At 47.4% G+C, this 19614-nt stretch overlaps 1 protein-coding gene across 1 annotated transcript in view; it reads right to left on the bottom strand.

Moving 5' to 3' along the window:
• Syn3 (synapsin III) overlaps positions 1-19614 on the bottom strand; it is a 370475-nt gene that overhangs the window by 284067 nt on the left and 66794 nt on the right. Inside the window, exon 4 of the mRNA XM_048356384.1 lies at positions 8148-8239. Coding sequence (XP_048212341.1) covers positions 8148-8239 — 92 coding nt within the window. The remainder of the gene's footprint in view (positions 1-8147; positions 8240-19614) is intronic.

Here is a 19614-nt window from a genome sequence, read left to right as displayed (position 1 = left end):
CTGCAGAGCTACGGCTGCAGCAGTAAGATGGTGACAACCCGTCCATATGCCCTGAGCCCCGACTCGTGACTCAGGGACTTGGGCAATCACCACCCAGCCTGGGAGCTTCAGGGCCCTGTCACCTAACACCCCAACATCTGTTCTGGCAGTATGAAAAAGCAGGAGGTGTGATGTAGTTGTCAGAATATGTCTCCCTTCCTCCTTCCTTCCCTCCCTTCCTCCCTTCCTTCCTTCCTTCCTTCCTTCCTTCCTTCCTTCCTTCCTTCCTTCCTTCCTTCCTTCCTTCCTTCCTTCCTTCCTTCCTTCCTTTCCTTCACAGTACTAGACTGAATTTAGGACTTCACACTTGCTGGGCAGGTGCTTTACCACCTAAGCCATGACTTCAGCCACTTTTGCCCTTTTGTTTTCTAATAGGGTCACACATTTATGCTTGGGCCAACCTGGTATGCCACTGGAGTATTCTGGCTTTCTGCATAGCTGGTATGGCAGATGAGAACCACCATTTCCAACATTATGTTGGTTGAGATGAGGATGTATGAACCTTGATCCCAAGCTAGTATTGAACTGTGGTCCTCCTGAGTAGCTAGGATTCCAGGTGTGTCCCACTTCACCCAACCACTTGAAACAAAGTGGGACTCTACTAGTACCAGCTTCTCAAACCTAAGCTGTGCGGCAACATTGATCAGGACACAGAGCCTCTCTGAACCTCACATGTAACTCCACAAAATGAAGTGTATTACAATGACCATGCAGGGAGAAAGGGAAGATTGGAAATAATGAACCCACAGTTCACAAACAGAGGTGTCTGGGACACTGAGTGTCTGAAATACACAATGGTCCCTTTGCAACTCAACAGGGATCACCTGCAGATTGTATTGGTATAGTCAATATTCTTTGTTATTCCTTCCAACTGGAGATGGGGTCTTCTTAAAACTAGATTTGCTCTGTGCTTGTCACTGGCTGCCAGAATGTGCTAGAAAAAGACAGTCCAGGGGAGCCCCAGGCCCAGATAGAGAATGTTGCTTGCTTAGACCTCCCAACCCAGCCCAACCAAGCCCTATGCGCAGTGAACTGGCCCAGGGAACCCCACAGGAGCAGAACTGCCCAGATAAGTCCTGCCCCAATCTAGACCTACAGATTGAAAGCAAATAAGCTGCTTGTGGCTTTTGGTCACAAAGATCTAGGACAGAGCCTGGCAGGCAGCTCTGTGGTAGAGTGCTTGCCTCACCCATGGAAAGGCTTTGGGTTTGATCTTCAGAAGAGGCCTTGTCTCCATTTTCCAGGCAACAGACCTGGGGGTCAGGTAGGTGCCGTTGTTTCTGCAGTCACATGACGAGCAAGTGGAAGTCACTGGATAGACCCACTTGCCTCCAATGCTAATGCTTTTTTCTAGAACCCGGTTATGCCAAGCAGGTGGAAGGATGGTGTCGCAGGAACACCCCCCCACCCCCCACCCCGGATCTGAGCCCCCTTTCCCTCTCGCTATTAGTGGTGTGAGGTGAGAATAGTGTTCCTGTAAGTCTTTCAATGGGGAATGGAGTCACCTGAACTGAGAGGCAGTCAGTCACCGTTTAGTAAAAGATGATCATGTTTGAATGAGAAGAGGCCAGCACTCTAAGGATGGCAGGGATGTTATGCAACTTCTCCAACAGCGGACAGCGAATGGCTGGAGCCGTCCCGGGGCATGGCCAGAGCATGTGGGAAAGTGTGCGGGGCTGCTGGGATGTCAGCCAGTGGCCTCCCGGGTCCAGATTCTGTGATGTGGGTGACCAGGAGCCGCGCTGTTCTTCAGGGGACCACCGCACCCCCTCTCCCAGGGCAGTTGGCAGACCTGCCGGCTGAGCTGTTGGCTGGAGATGCAGGGAATCAGAGCCTGGCATCTCTTCCGGGCTCACACTGTCTCTTTCTTGTGCAGCTTTCTTCCCGTTCCCACGCCCCACCTCTGCTAGTCGCTGGGATCCTGCAGTGTCAGGACACAGATGGATGGGGCCCTCCCCCCCCCCTCCAGCCCTGCTCTGGATGACCCACCCCACTGGTGGGCCTGCTGGTTGCTAGACTCTGAGCCTGTCCCATCTTGGGGCCAGAGGCTACGAATGGTGTAGGCTTAGGAAGTCCCTGTCTGGGTGGCCTGGGTCTTGTCAGAGAGGTGTTCCTTGTGCAAAATTGCGGGCTCCTTCCTTCCTTCCTTCTTTTCTTCTTTCCTTCTCTCCTTCCTTCCTTCCCTCTTTTGTGCTGGTTCTGGGGCTTGAACTCAGGGCCTGGGTGCTGTCCCTGACCTTTTGTGCTCAAGGCTAGTGCTCAGTGCTCTACTACTTGAGTCACAGCACTATTTCCCATTGTTGTTGGGTGTATTTTTTGGGGGGGGGGGGGTTGTGAGTTGTGTGCTTAATTGGAGATAAGTCTCATGAACATTCCTTCCTGGGCTGGCTACAATCCATGATCCTCAGAGCTCAGCTTCCTTAGTAGCTAGAATTATAGGTGTGAGCTACTGGCACTCAGCAGTAGTGGAATTCTTATTTATGTGGACAGTCAGCCCGTCATGAATGCCTTCAGCAAAGACACTGGCTTTGTCCTGAGGCAACAGTCCAGGAAAATAGTTTTCAGCTTGACCATCAGGGAGGGCTCAACCCAGGGGAGATGGAGATAACCAGCCTATGAAATCAGAACCCATGACTGCTGAGGAAAGGCAAGCCTGGGCACACCTACATTCCCAGGACACACAGATGTGAGCATCCGACAGAGACCAAGGAGAGCACACTGCAGACTTTCCTGCCTGCTGGATCTTTGGTGCTCTAAAGAAAATCAATGACACAATAGCGCATCTTAGATATGTCTATTATTACATCGACAGCTACATCATCTCTACCTAGTATTACATGTCTAATATCATTCATAGCTTTCAGTCATCCAAGGAAGCGGTAAAGGATTGAAGGTAAGAAACTGTATTGTAGTGTACTTGGCAGGACCTGGCATGCCTCCCAGAGGATAGCACGCTTGAGAGGAAATTGGAAAGGAAAGAAGAAGAGGGTGGGCTCTCTGAAGAAGCCCTTCAGAAAGAGCAACTAGCACGTGCAAAAAACTATGCGCCAAGTCCTACCCCATGCACTTCAACCATGTCTAGGCAGTGGAGATGACGTTTCTCCGTTTTACAGATGTGGGTGTCAAGAGTGGGAAATGTGGAGTGGATAATCAAAGATGTCAGCCCCCCCCCCCCCACCGCCCCAGTGGAAGGCAGAACCGGGTCTAGGCCCAGGTAGTTTGTGAGATCTCCGAAGGTGAGCTGGTGGCCATGTAGCCGTGCCTTGAACCTGGCAGGTATAGATGCTTGGTGAGCACAGAAGAGGGGGCCTGGGTTTGACTTCAGGTAGGGACACAGAGGCGGAAGTGTGGATGGCAGCCTTGATGGATACAAGGAGCATATCCAACTATGAAGATTCCGTCTTTCCCCTTTTTCTTCTTCTAGCCCCTACGCTGCCCCCTTACCTGGGTGTAGATCTACTCAAAGCCAAGAACAAAAGGGAAGCAACTGTCCCCATAACCGCTGAAGCCATTGCCCTCGCTTCTCTGTCTTCTTAAGTCACCACTTCAGGGTAGCCTTCCTTTCTTACTCCACCTCAAAACCCTAATCACTCTTGCGAGATGTTGGTGGTTCATACCTGTAATCCTAGCTACTCAGGAGGCTGAGACCATGAGGACCGTGGCTCAAAGCCACATGAACAGAAAAGTCTATGAAACTCAAGTCCAACTAATCACCAAATAGAAAACAAAACAAAACAAAACCCAGCAGGAAGCGGAGGTGTGGCTCAACAGGTAGAGCACTAGCCTTGAGTGACAAAACTAAGGGGCAGTGTCTTGCCCCTGAGTTCAAGCTCCAATAGAAGCACACAAAAAGAATTGTTTGGAATGAATCATTTGGGAGATCCCAGGACAGGGACTTTGGAAGGTTGAGGGACTAATGTGCTAGGGGCATTTGAACAAGTCATCCTCCTCTTGGTTCTGGGCCACATGTCCATCCATGTAATGGATGCCCACAGAAAACTACAAGTGGCTCTTCTAACTGAATGTGTGATTCTGTAAACTGTCACCTCCTTGTCCCTCTTTCCTGGACCATTCTCTGCTGGTAGGTGAGGGGGTGAAAGGATTTGAAAGCCTAGATGCTTTGCTCCCATGCTCTGCCGCTCTGATGCTTTTTGGCTCGCCTCTCTTCAACCCTCTCTGAGACCTGACCTTCTAATGAGCAGAGGCACATTATCAGCCTTTGTGGTTTGAGCGGCTGCCTGTAATTTAGTGTTGCCTAATGTTGGAAACGGAGAGCCGGCTTGCGTAATGAGATCAGGGCCTCATTAGCGTGTGCCTTCTTGGGTGTTTTCATTCTTGGTTTCTCCCGCTCTTGTTTCCTTCTCATCTGTCTGGAGGGACATGGCTGCGCAGCCCCCTGCCCCCTGCTTTTTCTTTTTCTTTTTTTTTTTTAATCACTCTCCATGGTGGTGGAGCCAGGCTTGAGTCTGAGCCCAGAATGGCCACAGCCATCCAACAAAGCATGAACTTCACCATGCTCTGGCTCTGTTCTCTGCCACTTTTCTGAGAACCTGGGCATCTGGATTGCTCTCAAACACCCCGTCCTGGCTGGGCAGCCCCACTCTGGCGTGGGTGTTGGACAGAAAGTAGAGGATGGAGGGCTAACAACTTAATTGCTCGGATGCTGACCTGATCAGCTGCCTGCGATGCTTTAGCAGTGACAAAGCGTGTCCAGCCTCTGACCTCGGCAGCAGGGACGTGGTGTATTTTCTCACAGATGATTTCCTGAGTTATTCTTCGTTTGTGCCTCCCCGCCTGGAGGCAGAAGGCTGATACCTGAGCGCAGCACCATCCCAGCTCTCCAGTTGAGTGACTTCTCGTGGCCAAAGTGAGATCCCAGCAGGAGAGTGGAGGGCAGAGCAGGGGATGCTGTCTATTCCTGGTGCTCACTGTCTTGGGTTCCATGGATTTGGGGGGGAGCTGAGTCCTGCCTTAGCTGTTCAAGTCTACATTAAACCTACTAGATTAATGCTAGGACAAGTTGAGGAACCTTTAGGCCTAGTGCTTGGGACCAAGAATGATGTGCATTTCAATTTGGGGGAATATTTGCACACACACACACACACACACACACACACACACACACACGAGCTACCTTGGAGGTGGGATGCAAGTCTAAACACAAACTTCATTTGTGTTGCATATCCTCATTATACAAACAGCCTGAAGGTGGTTACATACAATATCTTCTCCATAATTTCATGTATCCCATGGCATGAACGTTTCCATTTATAAAGTCGTCTCAGTGCTCTACATGTTTTGAATTTTGGGGCATTTCAGACTCTGGATTTTTGGATTAGGTATACTCAGTTTGTAATTCTATTTTTCCATGTTGTCCTTTAAATCTCAGAGGTGACTGTGCGTTCCTGCTCTTATTAGGTTGTGGGTGCCCTTGTTCTCTTAGTCCTACACATTTCTTTACAATTGGCTCCTTCATGAACGTCTCCTTATTTAAACCATTTAGGGGTGCATTCTGTCTCTTGTCTGGCCTCTGTGTGAAACAATTTCCAATTTGAAAAATGGTGCTTGGAACATTTCCTAGGCCCTTAACAAAGAACTGTGGCATAAATGGAAAAACTGTTCAGATGGTCCCTTAAAAACAACTATGCAAAATGGAATCAAGAAGTTTTTTCCTTTGTTGTTGTTTTTCTTTTCTTTTCGCCTTGTTTGTTCATTTAGCTGTCTTTGGAGAGTGAGGGGGGCACAGAAATGGAGAGACAAAGGTGAACAAATGCAGCGGTGATGCTAGATGCTATGTTGAAAATGAACTGTACAACTTGTGGGTGGGAGGGAAAAACTGGGAGAGACAGCGAGGAAGGGGTGACATTATCCCCAAAGAGATGTACTCGTTACCTGACTTACACAACTGTAACCCCTCTGTACATCACCATTTAGAACAATGAAAAATTGTTTCAACAAAAAAAAATCTATGCAAATTATATTGCCACCCTTTATAAAGAAGCAGAGGCTCAGGTCTGAGCTACAGATTTCCAAGTGACAGCAGCACAGCCCTTCTGGGCCTCGATGACTCCAGACACAGTCTCCACCCCTCCCCGTGCAGGATCTTAAATGTTGAAAGCCATATGTTAAAGACTTGGTCCTTAGCCTGTGACCATATTGGGAGGCAGTGGGATTTTTAGTGGATGGGGGGCCTGGAAAAGAAAAATTGGGTCATTGGGCATGTGCCATTGCCAGAAATATTGGGACCTCGGCACTTCCTTTGCTTCCCAGGCAACATGAGATGCGCAGGTTCCCCTCAGGCCCAAGGCAACAAGGCCAAGCAACCATGGGAGGACACATCTACAACTGTATTCCCATAAACCATCCCTCTTTGTAAGCTGATTACACTCAGGTGTTTTGCCACGGTGCCAGAGGGCTGAGTAATACAGATCTCTACCTCCTGCTGGATTCTGTACAGAAACTCAGGGTCTGCTCACACCAGCCCAGTAGAGGCAAAAGGACCAAACACCACAAGGCAGAGAGAGAGAAAGAGAGAGAGAGAGAGAGAGAGAGAGAGAGAGAGAGAGAGAGAGAGACTGGAGGAGTTAGAAACACCTGGATATTCACTGGCCTCATAGCTCCTAGGTGTAGCCAACCTGCTTTGGTTTTCTCAAAGTCAGGTTTGCTGCAAGCAATTGAACAGTCCCAGCTGCAACTCAGTGATGTGACTCAGTGTCTCCCTTCATACACAGGGCAGTAATAAGGGTGATTAGCACTTCATTTAGCGATCACCCTGGTCTAGAGACACTGTTGAAGACAATTTGCATATGTTAACTTGTTACTCGGTGCTGTGACCCTAGGAGGAAGGGCTATTGTCACTAACATTAGCGGTACGGGCTACCCACCATGACATGGCTTCTCTGAGTGTGGCAGATTTGAGGTGCCCACCCAGGTGGGCTGCTCCCAAGGCTGGACTCCACAACTGGCCTCTAATGCTACCCCCCCCCCCCGTGTTGCTAGGACATGTGACTGTTAACATTGGGCAAAGATCATATTCGACAGACAGCACAGCTCTCCAAGCATAGGCCACACGATGAACCAGCTTTGTCTTACAACGTGTTGTTACCACTCACAGAAGGGCAGTTAGGATCTGTGTGTCTCTTCACAGCTGAAGGACGCATGGTGTAGGGCAGGGGTGCCACACACAGGGGCCAGAGCCAGACTGGCTGAGGTCTGGAACCCCAAGTCTGCCACTTGCTGGCTGGACATCTGACTCGTGTTACCTAAACTCTTGCTATTTCCACCTCTTAGCTCACAGGCACGCCTTCTGGGGTTGCTGAAAGGCTGATGAACTAATAATATATGTCAAGTGCTTGGAATAGCACCTAGCTCATAAGACAAGGCTACAAAAGGCGTTTGTTCAATAAATAAAAATGTTATATGTGCAATTCAAGCTGGCTTAAACTAAAGGGATTGGGGGGGGGGGGTGAGGGGAAGGGGCTCAAGTGGATCCAGAACCAGAGTAACATCAAATCTTTATCACTTGGTCTCTGTCTTCACGATGCTTCTCTCTACCTTGGCTTCATTCTCAGGAGGCCATTCTCTCCACGAGAAAGAAGACCATCAACAACTCTAGGCACTCTTCCCACTGGCTCAGCAGCTCCGGCACAACTCGAATCTGATCATCCCAACAAAAGGGTTCAGGAGTTGTGCCTAGCTGTAATCCCAGCTAACTGGGAAAAGCGGAAATCAGAATGATTGTGGTTTGAGGCTAGCCAGGGCAAAGAGCTAATACAATTCCATCTCAGCAAATAAGCCAGGCATGGTAGTTTATGCCTGTGCCAGTATCAAGAGACACATAGTTCAGAGGATTGCAATTCAGAGCTGGTCCTGGATCAAAAACTTTTTTTAAAAAGTGACTATCTGAAAAGTAACTAAATCACAAAATGGACATGCAACCTGACTAATATGCTCATGTCCCCAAGTTCAAATCTCAGTACTAAAAAACAAAGTTTCATGAGGGCTTTCGTTTGGCCTGGTTTGGGTCCCAGTGTGGTGTGCCAATACACCAGGGCTGTCCACATGTAGTCATTTGCACAGAAGATTGTCCATAGCTCAGTCTCTCTTACCTCACCACTTTGGTCCCATTCCTCACGACCTGCATGTCTACCATGCAGCCCCCGCTCACGTAGGATGCCAGGTTCAACTCTGAGAATTCTGCCTGAAGGGGAAAAGCAAGGCAAAAAGGAATTTATCAACTACAGTGTTACAACTTCTGACATGGATTGGGTTCCTCTATGTACCACATTCACATCCCAACCCTACCTCAAGTGCCATTTTCCTCTCCCTTTTCAAAAGGTGATGGGGCTAGGTGCACAGAGGCACAGTGACATAGTCACAATCACACAATTAATTAAAGGCAAACCTGGGAGACCCACGAATCTGATTCAAGGACCCATGCTTATAACCACTACTTGCTTTTGCCTCCTGGAAGGTGACTAGAAGATGCCAAATATCCTTCAAGAGACCATTGCTCATTGGGGTTCTTCAGCAATGCAGTGGTATGGCATCATGACTCAGTTATTTGTGAGCACTGTACCTTTTTGGTAATGGCCCCTTTCCTTGCTCCACGCACATGGTTACAGCAGAAGCACCATGTCTGTGCATTGATAGAATGCCTTTCTGATGGGTAGGCAATTGACTCAGGGTAGAGGAATAAGATTCTCCACCCTGAGAATTGGAAACTGCAGCATGATCCAGGAGATTTCTCTCTAGGTGGTTGTGTCTTCACTGCACAAACTTGGATGCTGCTTGGGACCGTATTTTCTGCTACCTTTGTTAGGGCAGCATAGAAGACAACCAATTGCCATTATGTGTGTGTGTATGTGTGTGCGCGTGCGTGCATGTGCACGTGTGTGTGCTCGTATTAGGATTTGAACTTGAGTCCTGGGCACTGTCTTTTAGCTTTTTCACTCAAGGCTGGCATTCTATTATTTGGGCAAGTCCTCTACTTAGGACTTTTTGCTGGTTAACTGGAGATAAAGAATCTCACAGGCTTTTCTGCCTGGGCTGGCTCCAAATTGTGATCCTTATATCTTTGCTTTATGAGTAGCTAGGATTATAGGCTGAACCACTAGTGCCCTGCTTCTGATAGGGGAAAATGGAGGAGGACAAGGAGAAACAAAAGATTAACAAGAAAAAGAAAAAGAGGGGGAGGGAGAAAGAGAAAAAATAGGGGAAGATAAGGAGATAGAAAGAGATGAAGCATTTTCTTCCTGTTTATGTACCTGGTACAATCCTGTCTTTGGATTTTATGAGTTCACATTTTTGCTTACTCATTTGCTTAAGCAAGCATTAGGAGTTTCTGTGGTTTGCAACCAGAGTCCTATGGTTCAGTGGTGCCCAGGGGCAGGGATTTGTGGCTATTACCATTCGTTTTCTAGGGCTGCTGTAATGAAGTACACCACTGGGTGGCTTAAACCACTGTGCAGAATCTATGCACAGTTCTAGAGGTTGCAAGTTCAAAGTCAAGGTTCAGGTTCAGGTGGATTCTTCTGAGGGCTGTGAAGGAAAGCACCGTTGCTGGTTTGTAAGATAATCATCTTTTCCCTGTGTCCTGTGCCTCATCACATTGTCTTCCCTTATGACTGTCTCTACAGACCAAGTCTTCCTCCTTCCCACCTCTTGTGTGTATGTGTGTGTGTGCACGCGTGTGTTTGCACACGCATGCCAGTCTTAGCTTAAACTGAAGGCTTGGGTACCATCCCTGAGCTTTTAAAAAATTGTTCCCTCAAGGCTAGTGCTCTACCACTTGAGCCACAGTTCCACTTTTAGCTTTTTGGTGGTTCGTTGGAGATAAGAGTCCTATAGACTTTTCTGCCTGGGCTGGCTTTGAACCACAATCCTCAGATCTCAGCCTTCTGAGTAGCTAGGATTATAGGAGTGAGCCACTAATGCTCAGTCAAGTTGCATTTTGTATAAGAACACTGATCATACAGGGACACTCCCAGGGACCTTGCTTTAACTTGATCATCTCTTCAAGGGCCCCATCTCCAAATAAGATCACATTCCAAGGCTCTGTGGGTCCGAATTTTCACGCATAAATTTGGGGAGGTGACCTTTCATACCATCATCTAATGGACACATTAAGACTTATACCTAGTAGATATTGGAAACATTTCTTTGAGTTTAATAAATCAACGGAACCATTCAAATACACAGAATACTTGTCCTAAGCCATGTACTGGCCTAAACATTTTACCTGTATGAATTCATTTACTCCTCCCTTGTCCAGAAAAGGGAGAGGGAGCAAAGGGAGTGGAACCCATCCAATGGTGCTCAGTAAGCAGCAGAGCCAGTCTTCAGCCTAGACATTGAACTACTACACCCTTACTCCCACCATGCCACCGAAAGACACATTCAGTGAAACAACTGGGGATTTCCAAGACCTAAAAGTCACCAAATCAAAAGAGAAAAACACATTTACATCGAAGAGAACTATCACCTCATGTGGGCTCTCTCGACTTCCCCTCGCTTGGGGGGGGGGGGAAGGGGCTTGTCCGCCCCTTCCTGGGTGGCCCTTTATCGCTCTCACGGGAGCGATGGCCAAGGGTAGCCTCGGTGGCATGTGGTCACGGTGCCCCAAAGCCGCCAAGAATGACACGGACACGTGGGCACCTGGAGAAAGCCTCTAGGGCTTCTGTTTATTCAAATGAGGAACCTCCCAGATATACCCCAAAGGCGGGCACAAGAGAGGGGCCCCTGATTGGTCCCAAGGAGCTGTCCCTTAAGTGATGTCAGACTTCCTTCTCTTCCGGTTAAAGACAGGAAGGGGAGGGACAGGCTGAGGTCAGCTGTGGCCTCTTAAAGGTGCAGCTGACCCCAACAACCTCATGTCCATTTAAGCACCCACCTCACCCCAGGATCATATCACAAGAATTAGGACCAAAGACCTCTCCTTCTCTCCAGATGGCACTAAAGGAAAGCCAGAACACTTCTGCCTCTCGCGCTTAATTAATAACCTCATTATGCCATGGCAAGGTGAAAAGGAAAGGCCCACTGTTAATGAGCCCAGGCTGGCAAGTCATGGTAATGACTTGGTTATTAGGTCTAATACCTTCTAAATTCAGTCCCATCATGTCCAACATACTTAACTGGCAAGATTACAAAGGGGAATTAAGCGGGGGGAAATGTTGCTGTGTGTGGCAGAGAAAAGACGTTGGAAGAAACTTGCCCAACCAGAGAGAGATCTATGGAGGAAGGGAATGAACTAGAAGCTTGGAAGATAAGACTGTCCTATTTAGAACTGGAGCCAGAGTCTGTGTTGCTACCCAAAGGGAATGCGAGATCTGGGCAGCAGGGGCACACTCAGACTCGGCTACACAAGTGAGAGTTTCATCTCATCCAGAGTTCTTGCCGATGGGCTGGGGATATGGCCTAGTGGCAAGAGTGTTTGACTCATATACATGTAGCCCTGGGTTCGATTCCCCAGCACCACATATATAGAAAACGGCCAGAAGGGGTGCTGTGGCTCAAGTGGTAGAGTGCTAGCCTTGAGCAAAAAGAAGCCAGGGACAGGGCTCAGGCCCTGAGTCCAAGGCCCAGGATTGGCAAAGAAAAAACAAAACAGAGTTCTTTCCAAGCGATGGTTTCTGAATCATCCCAGGAAGTGAACACTTGAGTGGCAGGGTAGCAAGCACAGCATGCTGTTGCCCGCATAGAGTTTTCTTTTCCAAACGTGTCAGCATCCAGAGACACGATCCACAGACATCCCCAAGTCATTTCGTCAAGATGGCTACCTGGTCCTCTTGGTAGAATCCTGAGGAGCACTGATCTTGAAAGAGGCTCTGCTGTCCTGGAAAAGCCAGTGGGTCGAACGGTAGCCCCCGATATACTTCAGGGGACCTTTCTAAAGGAAGATTTTAGCAGACGAAATTTAAGAGGCCTAACTCCAGCGGCAAGCTCTTAGGAAAGAAGAGAAGGGAAAACCAACAGAAAGAACGGGCAGAAGGGCGCGTGAAGATGGGGGTAGAGAATGGAGTGGAGTCTCCACAGGAGCCCTTAGGCCCTCAGAGGGCCATGTGACCCTGTTACAGTCTTGACATAGGGTTGCTGACCTCCAGACCCCTGGCAGGAAGCTGTCTCTTCTTTTAAGCCAGCTAGTTTATGGGTATTTGTTGTGGCAGCTCCTGGAAATGAATATAATAACAATGGTAATAATCCATTAGGAAATGAATGTAATTTCAGTATTATATGCAAAGTCCTCAGAGCTCACCAAAGGTCAATGTGGTCAGGTCTGGCTCTTTTATCTACCTCACCAAATTCATGTGCATGGACAATTAAATATCCTGGCCTGCCCTGCATACTTGCTTGTTTGCTTGCTTGCTTTCTCTCTCTCCCTTCCTCCTTCCCTCCTTCCTTCCTTTCCTTCTTTTTTCTCTCTCCCTACCTTCCTTCTTTCCTTCCTTCTTTCCTTCCTTCTGTTCTCTTTCTCTTTCTGCCTTTCTCTCCCTTTCTCTCTCTTCTTCCTTCTCCCTCTCATTTTCTCTGATTCTACACACAGAGAATAATAATTCTGCTGTATTATAAAACAGCATTATCAGAAACACTTGAATTTGTTGCATGAGTGACCTTCAACTTCAAAATCATTTGGCTCCAATTGCCTTTCTTTGTGTGAATGCCAGCACTGGGATTTGAACTCGGTGGCTGTCCCTTAGCTTCTTCATTCAAATTTGGTGCTCTGTCATTTGAGCAATACCTCTACTTCTGACTTTTTGGTGATTAATTAGAGATAAGAGTCTCACAGACCTTTCTGCTCAGTTTGGCTTTGAACCGTGATTCTCACATGTTAGCATCCTTAGAAGCTAGGATTATAGGCTAATAAACCACCAGTGCCCTGCTTCCAATTGCTTCTGATAAGATCAATTATGTCCTTGAGATGTTTTCTTTAAACTACACATTAGGCACTGTGGTACACATAAGTGCACTCTCAGAAAGACCACCCTCAGCTGTTCAAGTTACTAACAGCTCAGAATCTCAGTTGTGATATTCCTTAGAGATGATGATATCATGAATATCTATCTTTACAGATTTTATGACAATAACTCATATAGTAAGTCTCTGTAAAGAGCTGTTGTGATTATTTCTCCGAAATTTTATGCTTTCTCCGAAAGCATAAAAATGTCATAGCCAGAAAAACAGCAACCCTTTCAAGTATTTATGTCATTTTTCTTTGAAATCAGGATGTAGACTATGGAGCAAGAACTTCTGTTCATGGCTACAATGAAGTCCTAGGGGCTATATTTATAGTCTCATCTTAAACTAGGAGGAAACCAGACCAAAATCCAGTAGGTATCCGCTTTCAGCTATTACACCACAGGCACTTCAGGGCTGCCATTCCTGCAGAAAGGAAGCAAGTGAAATTACCCCTGTGATTATCCGAGCTTACTGCCTGGAGGCAGTTTCCAGGAGTAGCAGCGTGGGAGAATACATGCAGAACACATTTGTCTTGCTGAAGTGAAGATACAGGATTGAAGTCCAGGGGAGCCACGGTGGCTGGAATTTACAGAGTGTAAGAAAAGATGGGTCTGAAGGGGAAAAAGAACTCTGCAAAGACGGAGCCGACCATGCATGGAAAGGAATTTCTCAAGGCAAGGGAAAAACCATAAAAAAAAAAAAAAAGATCGTCTTCTCAATCTATGGAACCCATACAAGGATGGGGAACGCTTGCGTTCTCACCTACTAGAGTCTGAATGGGGGCTGAGGCTCAACACTCAGTAGTAGAAATCAGTCATTCCTGGACTAAAGCATGCTCTCAAACTAGGATGACAAATTTGTCCTGTTTTGCGGTGGATGTTTTCCCAGCTTCAGAACAAAATCTCGGAAGCCCCTCAGTCCCTGGAAATCCCAGGTCTTCAGAACTTCCTTAGTCCCAGGCAAACTAGAATGATGTCTCATTCTGTCTAGCCCAAGAAAAGCTTGAAAGCAAGTCTTGCATGGACCAACCTCACTCCAAATAATTGCACAGTAGAATTAAATATATCACTCTTTAAAGGAATACAACAAAATCCAGCATTCCACAAACGATACTCATTATGAAAGGGTTATACCATTTGGTCATAAATTACTAGAGATGGAAGGAAGCAGAAAAATATAACCCCAAATGAGATCTGTCCATCAACAGGAACAGAGGCATAAATGAGAGATACTGGAAATCAAATGGATGGAATGTAAAACAATTATTACAGAAGTATTTCATAGACTCAAGAACAGGGAAGATCGGGAAGGGGGAACGTGCAGTCATAAAACTCAATGCATAGCCTACAAAATTAAGAAAATCAAGAGAAGGGGTGGGCCTGAGAGGGATGGGTTGAATGATAAAAGGGGTGATATTGAGCAAGATTCAGTGTATTCATAAGCTACTTGGTTGAATGGCAGCTCTTGTACAACTACTTAAAGACAAATTTTAAAGAGCAAAATTTTAAAAAAGAATGTAGCGAGAAACATGATAAGAAGAGGAAAAACATATTTAACATATAAAAAATGGAACTTCCAGAGGTAAAAATCGAGAATATCTGAAGTAGAAAATTTGCTAAAAACAAATTCAGCACTGAAGAAAATGGTAGTGAACTTGAAGAGAAATCAAGACGCCAAGCGCGTTCTCAGGCACCAATGAAAAAATTTACAGAAACTTTATTGATGGTGTATTTATTTGGGTTTATTTATCTTATGGCTTTGTAAGAAGTATGTTGAAACACATACTAGATACACATTTATACTGAACATATTTATTTGCAATAATCTCTCATTCTGTAGCTTACCAGTTTCCTTCCCAGTTTTTAATGAAAAACTGTGTGTGTGTGTGTGTGTGTGTGTGTGTGTGTGTATGCTGTCTGTATATTGTAATCCTCTGACACATTTCTTTTCTTGCAGCTTAACAAACTGCCACAGACCTAGCGGCTTCAGACAACACACACACACAGTATCTCACAGTTCTGAAGGTCAGAAGTCTAGGTAAGCTCAGCTGATTTTGCTGTTTGTTACACAAGGCCAAAGTAAAGATGTCAGACAATGGGGATTTGACATGCTAGGTGGCTCTGGAGACAGCCTGCTTCCAGGTCGACTCAGGCTGTTGGCTGAACTCTGTGCTTTGCAGCTGCAGCCCGAGGTGCCAACTTCCATGACGCCGAGCTTCTCGGGACTGTTCTCCTTGCCATGCTGTCTGCCACACACTCCAGCTTCAAACTCCTAATGGCACTTCTGAGATTTTTTTTTTTAATTTCCCATTCTCCTATATTGGTCATGTGCACATTCTCTTTTTAAGGGCTGGTGTAGTTACACTGAACCAAAAGATATTCTCCAAGGCGCTCCCTGCCTTGGGTCCAGGACTGTAATCAGATCTGCCAAGTCTCTCCTGAGTAATCTTTTACAGGTCCTAGGTATTAGGGGATAGATATCTTTGCAGAGCTAAACAGTGAAGGCTGCAGAGGAGGGGAGGAGGGGAAGGAGAGGGAAGAGGGAGAGGAGAAGGAGGAGAAGGGGGAGAAAGGGGAGAAGGAGAAGAAGGAGGAAGAGGAAGAGGAGGAGGAGGAAGAGGAGGAAGAGGAGGAAGAGGAAGAGGAGGAGGAGGAGGAGGAGGAGGAGGAGGAGGATTTGATTTCCAAGAACAAACATGTATGCAGCACTCTTAGGCTCTGTTATAGACATGATTTGAATCTCATTTCCTAAGGAAATCTCTTCTATAGACCCCTGGATCAGAAGGAGATATAATAAGGAACTGTTTTTAAGTTAGCTTATATCCAGTTCCAAGAGCACATATATGCATGTGCATGCACGTGCACTTGTACACACACACACACACACACACACACACACGGAAAACATTCTCTTTCCTGCAGGGCCTTTGGCCACATTCACAAGCACTAGAAAATATGTTATGCCAAGCAGATAATATTACGGAAAGCAGAGGGAATTCATGGCTAGTTGGCTGTGTTTGCGATGATAATGATGTCGATGACAGCGTGGAAAATGGGTGATTACTATCCTTCCTTGCCCATACTACGCTGAAGGATGTTATTAGGCTGACAGATCAATGGGAAAGAAACTGAAATTGAGGCTTGGAATTGGATGACTGGCTGGAATGTACACAAGAAACCAAGAATGTGTGGGAATGTGAAGGTAACAGTTATCAGCCTTGACCGTGAAGCCTGAAGGAGGCTTTCGACACAAAGAGATGTTGTCCAGAGTTCCTGAGAAAGGCGAGATGCTGGCAGGCAGATCAGTCTGGAATCCAAGGGTGACCGATAAGATACTAGAAATCCCTGCCCATTGGTGAAGACATATCTGGGGCAGACTGTACCCACAGATACCCTGAGAGTGTGTCCTTGCATGCGGCCTCAGACACTCCTATTTTGCAAGCGAGATAGAGGTGGACAGACACGGCAGTCTTGGGAGTGAGAGCTTCACAGCTTCTAGGACATTTCATACTGGAATGCCTCCCCTCCTGTGGCTTTCCTGACTGCACCTCACAGACAGGAATCGCCATCTCCTAACTCAGGCCCTGACGCCCTATCTGCAAGTGGACAGGGCAGCTGCAGCGTGTGCTCTGGTGTGAACATTCTGCAGCCGAGTGTCTGTGGGCTGGGATGGTCATCGTGTTAACTTGCCTGCTGCTTTACAGCTCCTTAAATGCACTGGACACAGCCTCTGCCTTTTCTTGCTGAGGTTCTCTCTTCCATTCCATTGCTTTATTAGCAGTAAACTCCAATTCCCATGAGCCTCTGGTTCCCAGGAAGCCCGGATGTCCTGCTCTCTCCTTTCATGATTGAGCTTGCTGTGCTCTGGGACTGATAACAGCAGTGGTCTAGCTAGAAAGCAGCATTCACAATGGGATGTAGCTTGAAGGGAGGGTTAGAAGGCCTCCTGGCTTAGGGCTGAGGCCCGAGGGACTCAGCCCAGCTGTCCACTGAGAAGCTTGCAAAGCAGGCAGTGAGTCTAGACTAGCTAGCACAAAATGGGATTTGATTCTTGCTTGCACCTATCCTTGTGTTTCCAGCTACCTTAGGGACCTGGACCGGTGGAAGCGGGCATGGTGGCGAATGTCAAGGTAGGATGAGAGCCTTCCTGAGTTCTCTAGCAAGTTATCATAAAGATTCCACCCTAGGAGCTGGGAATATGGCACCACATGTATAGAAAAGGTCAGAAGTGGCGCTGTGGCTCACGTTGGTAGAGTGCTAGCCTTGAGTAAAGACAAAGGTAGGGACAGTACTCAGGCCCTGAGTTCAAGCCCTAGGACTGGCAAAAAGAAAACAAAAAAAAAAAGACTCCACCCTAAGCCTTAGCAGACTAATAGATTTACATCAGGGCTGATCCTGTGGGCGGTATTCCACGTAAGCAAAGCAGCATTCTGCATGTCCTGCGACCTTCTCCTCTTTGTAAGTTCTCTCAAAGCCAAAGAGATTCACTGAGCAGATAAACAGTTAAATAGTAAATGCTAAATATAGAAAACGGGAGAGGGCACATAAGGTCCCGTGTGACAGTCTCAAATGACTTTCTTCATGTCAGCTCCCGCCATTCCTGGTTGCCATACTTCCGGTGACTGTCAGTCATCACCAGGGTAGCTCCAGTGTTTCATCATCCCTCAACCTACTCACACTTCTGCTCAGGGGCTCTCCCAGAGGTGCCTTCCCTGCAAAGCGCCTGCCCTGCCGTACTCCAAGCCCCATCTCCTCCCTTCAACGTTTCCTACAACTTTCCCCTCCCCGTAAATACACGCATCCATCTCAATTAATGGTCTCCCTCTCCCACTAGAACAGATTCGCTTTGTACTGCAGACACGGTGAACCTGGCACCCCGGACAACGACTGCTGGGCAGCAGCCGAAGCTCCATAAATACCACGGGACGCACAAAGGCCAATTGGGCAGATCTCAGAAGTGAGACTCTGAAAGGCAAAGTGACTTGGCCCCAAATTCCACTCTGGCGATTATGTCAGCCGAGACCCAAACCCTGACACCCTTCAGACAGGGCCACTAGCTAGAGTCATCTGAGGTAACCTCTGTTCTAATGCATACAACTTGGTCAGCTACGGGGGTCTCCCATGGCCTCTGGCATTGCTTGTGGCCTGTCGTGGCCCTTGGCTTACACATTCCTGCACATCCGCAAAGCCCCAGGGCCTGCCCCCTCTCTCCTTCCTTCCTGCTGGCAGGCTGCCCAAGGCCTATGGTCGGCAGCACTGCTTCAGGTCTATTTCCCACTGCTGGCTATATTTTTAGCTTCCAGAGCCTGGGGGGCTCTGTGACTTCCTCAACTTGAGCGCTTTTCCACCAGCTCAGACTCACCTTCCAGACAAAAGAGGCTTTGAAAGCCTGCAGGCCCACTCAGCAGCTCACTCAGCCAGAGGAGCCAATTTCACCCAGGAGCAGGACCTGGCATCTGAAGGAAGGCGGGGGTCACTGGGTCCAGGGGGCTGCCCAGACAAACAGCCTGCCTGCCATGCCCACACCCATCTAATTGAGGGTGATGCAAAGGTCTACCAGGAAACCATCATATCCGAGTGTGGTGTGAGGAGGGAGAGTGGGGGAGAAAACACGTACAAATGAATGTTGAATGTGTGCAGGGGGCAGCAATTGGGGGAGAGAGAAATGTGTAAAAATAAAATAAATACAAAAACGCAGGAAAAATGAAAACGAGAATGCCTACATTCCTAAACGTTCAAGTAATGGAATATTCAAGATGAGGTGGAGCTCACCGCATTGGATGTGTGTGTGTGTGTGTGTGTGTGTGTGTGTGTGTGTATGTATGTATATATATATATATATATATGTATGTATATATCAGTCAACCACAGTGACTTGTGGTTAACAAAGTGTGTGGTTTAACTCACAGTCATATCTTCTCCTATCTGCAGAACTTCTATGGGTAAGAGAGATCTAGAACAAATCCATTCCCCTGCAAGGAGTAGAGCAAATTCCACCATGTACACTGCCATTTTGCACAAAGAAGCCCTCTGACATCTGCTTCTCATTGGCGAGGTGGGTTCCAGGTGTTCAGACGCTACTCTGCAGAATGTTCAGGAAAGCGGGTGAGAAATCCCACATAGCTCTCCTGAAGGATGGCTAGCTCTGGGTGATGCGAGGTTGGGATGTGGAAGCGAAGTGCATTGTTCACTGGTAATGCTCGGTAGGGTCACTGACGGGAGAGAGACTGCAAGAAGAATGCTGAAAACTTGGAAGGAGGATCAACTGAGGTGAGACCAGACAAAGACGCAGCCAGGGCTGGGCCATATGGAGGACACCCATGCAGACCAGAGTGAAGGGAGCTGGGGAAAGAAAGGGAAACTGTTAGATAGATGGGGATTTGTTTTTTAATGGCAGATGACATGTGGCCCCTCATGGAAGTTCTTCTTCCCATCATGCCCTGGGTTCTCATTCGAATACATCTTCCCACAATGCCCCGCCTTCCTACTCAACCATCAAAAAGAGCCGGGAGACAGGAAGACTTCGTCTTTTTAGTCTCCAAGAAATCCAAATGCTGGGCTGGGGATATGGCCTAGTGGCAAGAGTGCTTGCCTCGTATACATGAGGCCCTGGGTTCAATTC

Source organism: Perognathus longimembris, chromosome 1, assembly GCF_023159225.1.
Source record: "Perognathus longimembris pacificus isolate PPM17 chromosome 1, ASM2315922v1, whole genome shotgun sequence".
Taxonomy (NCBI): Eukaryota; Metazoa; Chordata; class Mammalia; order Rodentia; family Heteromyidae; genus Perognathus; species Perognathus longimembris.
This window is presented reverse-complemented; position numbering and strand designations above follow the sequence as displayed.